Raw genomic sequence first — 5490 nt, 5'->3', positions numbered from 1 at the left:
CCTTCTTGTTTAACTTCTTACAGTCTCCCTCTGTGTGTGGTGGTGGGGTATTATGGGTATCATATACTTTTTGTCTAATATCTACTTATCAGTGCGTATATACCCTGCATATCCTTTGAGGTCTGGGTTACCTCACTCAGGATATTTTCTAGTTCTATCCATTTGCCTGCAAAATTCATGATGTTCTTGTTTTCTAATAGTTGAATATTATTATATTGTGTAAATGAACCACATTTTTTGTATCCATTCTTCAGCTGAGGGACATCTGGGTTGATTCCAGTTTCTGGCTATCATAAATAAGGCTGCTATGAAATAGTGGAGCATGTGTCCCTGTGGTATGGTGGAACATCTTTTGGGTATATGCCCAGGAGTTGTATAGCTGGGTCTTCAGGAGGAACTCCTTCCAGTTTTCTGAGGAACAGCCAGTTTGATTTCCAGAATGGTAATACAAGTTTGCACTTCCACCAGCAGTGGAGGAGTGTTCCCCTTGCTCCACATCCTTGACAGCATGTGCTGTCCCTTGAGTTTTTTATTTTTTTTAATTTTTTATTTTTTTATTTTGGCCAGTCTGATTGGTGTAAGGTCGAATCTTGGGGTCATTTTGATTTGCATTTCCCTATTGACTAAGGATGTTGAACATTTCTCTAAGTGCTTTTTGGTAATTCAACATTCCTTTGTTGAGAATTTTTTGTTTAGGTATGTATCCCATTTTTAAATTGGGTTTCGTTTTGCTGTTTTTGTTTTTTGGAGGGTCTACCTTCTTGAGTTCTTTATATGTTTTGGATATTAGCTCCAGAGGTCCAGGATAATAAATGGAAATATGCAATTGCTGGGGAAATTCTCTAGAAATTCCCCGAGAGCTGACTTGTGAGAGATGCCCAGGACTCAGTGTGGGTGACCTTAGCTGCAGTGCCCAACAGTGGGGAGACAGAACCAGAATTCATGTCCAGTAGTTAGACAAGGTCCCTAATGGAGGCATGGAGATACTTTTTGACTCAGAATTGTTGCTGCTGCTATCCCGACTCTACCTAACTGGACTGCTGGAATATCTGTGAATTTTTGACTCAGAATTGTTCCATCTAAAACAAATACAGGAACAAAAATGGAGCAGAGACTGAAGGAATGGCCAACTAGTGACCTGCCCAACTTGGGATGCATCCCATGGGAAGGCACCACATCTGACACTATTACTGATGCTTTGTTGTACTTCCAGTCAGGATCCTAGCAAGGCTGTCCTCTGAGAGGCTCTACCAACAGCTAGTTGAGACAAATGCAGGTACTTAGAGCCAACCATTGGACTGAGGTCAGGTACCCATATGAAAGAGTTAGGGGAAGGATTGAAGGAACTAAAGGGGTGGAAACTACATAGGAAGATCAGGGTCATACTGCCTTTAGCTGTCAAACACATTTTAAGCATCTGCTCGAGGACAGGTGAGCTGATCTCTCCGGGTCTTTGTGATTGTTTCTTCTCAGTTTGTCTTTGCAATCAGGGAAAGCAAGCTTGCACAAATAGATAGATAGATAGATAGATAGATAGATAGATAGATAGATAGATAGATAGATAGATAGATAGATAGAGATAGAATTAGAGATAGAGAGATAGAGATATATAGAGATATATATATGAGTGGAATAAAGTAGCAGCTAATTTGAGACCAAATTCTGATATTTCAATGACTATGACATCTCAGCAAGGCTCAATTTCCTCATCTGTAAAATGAAAACAGCAGTATTCAGGGTTGGTGAGGTCTTAAGAAATAACAGACCAGAAACATAAAACTGTGTGAATTACTCCAAAATGCACAAAATTTCAAATGGTTATTAATTAAGCAAGAATAAACTTTGTAATCGATGGTACATTCCTGTGTAACTGCCAGCCGTGTTTAATTTCCAGTGACACATGAAAAGATGAAAGCACAAAGTCTCAGTACCGATCTACACAGATTCAACATTGTTCTTAAGCAAGTGGACTCTCCACATGTAACTAGCAAGCCTGTGATCCCCTGTGGAACACAGAGGGGGTACTTTAAACATTCCACTGTGTTTTCTGTTCATCCCACTGGAATGAAAACAGTAAGTTATAGAAACTAATTAAATGCATGATCTTTCTGTTTTGTGATATCCTAAAAGTCCATTGAGTTATCCCTAAATGTGTATTACTACATATACCAAAGGGAATGTTAGCATGATTAAATCAGAACATGCATTTACAGCAGCTGTTCTCAACCTCTGGTTCTCAAAACCCTTTGGATGTCAAACACCAGATACCCTGCATATCAGATATTTTACAATATGATTCATAACAGTAGCAAAATTAGAGTTATGAAGTAGAAATGTGAAAATGATGTGTCTACAGTTACAACATGAGGGTCAAAGCATCAGGGAGGTTGGAAACCACTGACTTAATTAAGATCTTGGTCACGCCCTACGTGCTGTGGATTCAATATACTCTCCCCACACCTTCATCCCTCTCAGCCACATTCCATCATCTCCTACTTAATTGAATAAAGATGAGATGCTCTCGAACTGGTCAACACAAACAATGGCCNTCAGGCTAAATCAGCCCACCACCAGTTTTTGTAAATAAAATGTNCTTCCTCTCCCCCATATGCTCATACACTATAGATGCCTGTGTTTGTGCTTCAGCAACAGAGGTGAGACTTCACACATATGCAGCATGGGTCTCAAAGCTGGCAATAATACCTGGATGCTTAGAAGAACAGTTCCATGATCCCTGATCAAGGTCCCCCTCCCTTGGTGTCCTGCCTCCTGGGAGCCACTTTGAAGGGTGCAGTCGCCACCTCATCATGGAATCCAAGAGTCTCAGAATCTAGCCACAGACTCAACGCCACCAGTGGGCAGAGTCATGAGAATTTCTGATAAGGAAATAAAGCTTGTCCAAGGCAGACCTGTGGTTCACAGCCCTGCCTTTCTCCCATGTTGGAGCTATAAACCAGTAACCAGGAAAAGAACACACCAGAATCTCTCTTCAGGCTGTGACCCACACTGGCAAGATGCAGGCCCTTCTATTCCTGATGGCACTTCTGTTAGCTTCTGGGGCTGGAGCTGGTGAGTTTGTCTTCATCTCCCTAACTTCTGAGTTTTCAGAAAGCAACCTTAATCTCTTAGCTTTGGTAACAGAGACCCTAACATGAGGCAGGATCCTAAACTAACATAGTCCCGGGGAAATCTGTATGTCAAGGAAGAATGAAAAACTAATTCCCCTTCATCAAATTACTCTCTGTTCTGATGGGCAGCTCTTCTGTGGCCTTCCCCTAGTGTTGAGGAAGACAGGATGAGGGTGTGGAGAAATGCCTAATAGAATGGAATCCCAGAAATATGAATGGCCATTGTGTTCTGAATGAAGGATGATGGTGGACAGGGAGGACCAGGGAGGAAAGATCAAGAGGAGAGAAAAGACCAAAGGACATGTGGAGGGGCCTGAGCCCCATGAGAGATGGGGTGGACTTGGAGCAGTCTATCAGCTTTAGCTCCATTCTCCTTTGCCAGCGTAATATTAAAACTCTGTGACTAGGGACTCGGGGTTCTTTGTTCCAGAGGAGATTATTAATGGTGTTGAGTATAGACCACACTCCCATCCTTACATGGCCCATCTGGATATCAGCACTGAGAGAAATTACACAGTCAACAGTGGTGGGTTTCTCATAGCCCCCCAATTTGTGATGACTGCTGCACCCTGTAGAGGAAGGTAAGAGGCTTCTCTTCCTGTGAGGAAATGCAGGAGGCAGAGTCCCAGAGCAGCAGAGGCCTGAGGAAGGCTCTGGGCTCTGCTCATCTCCAGATGGGCTCTCCTTACACCAAGAGGGAAAAAGGACCACTGAACCATCTCATGTGTGGTCCTGGTTTCACCAGAGCGCAGATATGGGCAGGGTATAACTCCATTTTGAGTGCCTGTCCACCATGTGAAAAGGCATGCATTCAATTCCAGTACTGAGGGTGGGGAGAGTTTTCTGTCCTGTGTTTCCCTGAGCCACATCCTTCTGGCAAAGCTGTGGTCCTGGGTGCTCCATCTCTGGCTCTGCCCTGGGATAGAGAAGAAAAATGCTGTTGCCCCTCTCCTTGGAAGGAGGCCTCATCTTAAGACCAGCTCTTTTTGCTGCTTCTTTTCTCGATCAACAGAGAAACTACTGTCACCCTTGGAGCACGTGATGTGAACAAGACAGAATCTACACAGCAGAAGATAAAAGTTGAAAAACAAATTACTGACCCAAAGTACAACTTCTCTTCCAAGCTCCATGACATCATGTTACTGAAGGTGCCCTTATTTTTCCCTGATTAAGTCTCCCACCCTTAACTCTCCTCCTGACTCGGGTCTTCAAACTCTCTCTTGCCCAATCCTTTTTCTCAGAACCCAGTCCTGAATTCTGTGTCATTATGGACCCCCTGGGAAAGGACCCATTTCCCAGCATCCTTCAGTGCTTTGCCATCTCTTCTTTCCTTCCCCCAGCAGCTTGAAGAGCAAGCTGAGTTGACTTCTCCTGTGGATGTAGTTCCCCTGCCTGGTCACTCTGACCTTATCAAGCCTGGGAAGATGTGCCGGACAGCTGGCTGGGGCCTAACTGGAGTGGCAGATCCTTCTTCAGATACACTCAAGGAAGTGAAACTGAGAATCATGGATAAAGAGGCCTGTAAAGAATATAGGCATTATGGCAATAGCTTCCAGGTCTGCGTGGGCAGTCCTAGAAGAAAGAGATCACCATATGAGGTGAGTACACACCCTCTCTTCCTCCCCACACCAGAGAACAGCATCAGTGGAGGAAGTGTGTCAAACAGCTCTCCGTGGCAGTGACTGATGCCTGTGTTCTTAGCTCCTATCCCTGAGGCTCTGGGAATTGACATTCTCCCTCTCTGTCTCATCTCCCTGCGCCAAAGCCCTGCCTGCAAGCTTCCCATGAGGCACCAGAAGACAACAGAAGGGAGTAAAGGGAAATATGTTAGCATTGGGGCAAGGCAGGGGGATTAGGAGGGGGCCGGAATCAGGCAGTAAATCCCTAACTTACTCTTATAGGAAACCAGGACCTCTGGAATTATTTCACTCTGGAATTAGCTATGGGAGGGGATCTGTAGCTGCAGGAGAGTAATTGTTGCTATTAGTCTGTTATTTCTTACGTACAGGGAGACTCTGGGGAACCTCTACTGTGTGCTGGGGTGGCCCATGCTATTGTATCTTACAGAAGTGAAGATGCAAAGCCCCCTGCAGTCTTCACCCGAATCTCCTCATATGTGCCCTGGATTAATAAAGTCATAAAGAGAACGTAGCTGAAAAGCCTGACCTGCATGAGTCTCCAAGAGAGAGCTCTTCTGATAACCCTTGGGTTCAACAAAGGCCTCCCAAGCCTTTTCCCAGCCTGCTCCCAGCCTGTCCCCAGCCTGCTCCCAGCCTGTCCCCAGTCTTTCCCTGGCTTCACCCCAGCCTGTCTGAACCTTAGAGGATCTCAAAGATACACGAGTCTGTGATGATGTCTGTGT

At 44.6% G+C, this 5490-nt stretch overlaps 1 protein-coding gene across 1 annotated transcript; it reads left to right on the top strand.

Annotated features, from left to right (window-relative positions):
- Positions 1 to 3014: 3014 nt before the first annotated feature.
- Positions 3015 to 5280, top strand: LOC110325079 (mast cell protease 4-like). The gene is made up of 5 exons (XM_021202879.1): positions 3015 to 3069; positions 3559 to 3709; positions 4141 to 4276; positions 4472 to 4726; positions 5137 to 5280. Exons 1-5 carry the CDS (start codon positions 3015 to 3017, stop codon positions 5278 to 5280), a joined length of 741 nt encoding a protein of 246 aa, XP_021058538.1.
- The last annotated feature ends 210 nt before the right edge of the window (positions 5281 to 5490 follow it).

The sequence above is a fragment of the Mus pahari genome, chromosome 8 (assembly GCF_900095145.1).
Source record: "Mus pahari chromosome 8, PAHARI_EIJ_v1.1, whole genome shotgun sequence".
NCBI classification, from domain to species: Eukaryota; Metazoa; Chordata; class Mammalia; order Rodentia; family Muridae; genus Mus; species Mus pahari.
This window is presented reverse-complemented; position numbering and strand designations above follow the sequence as displayed.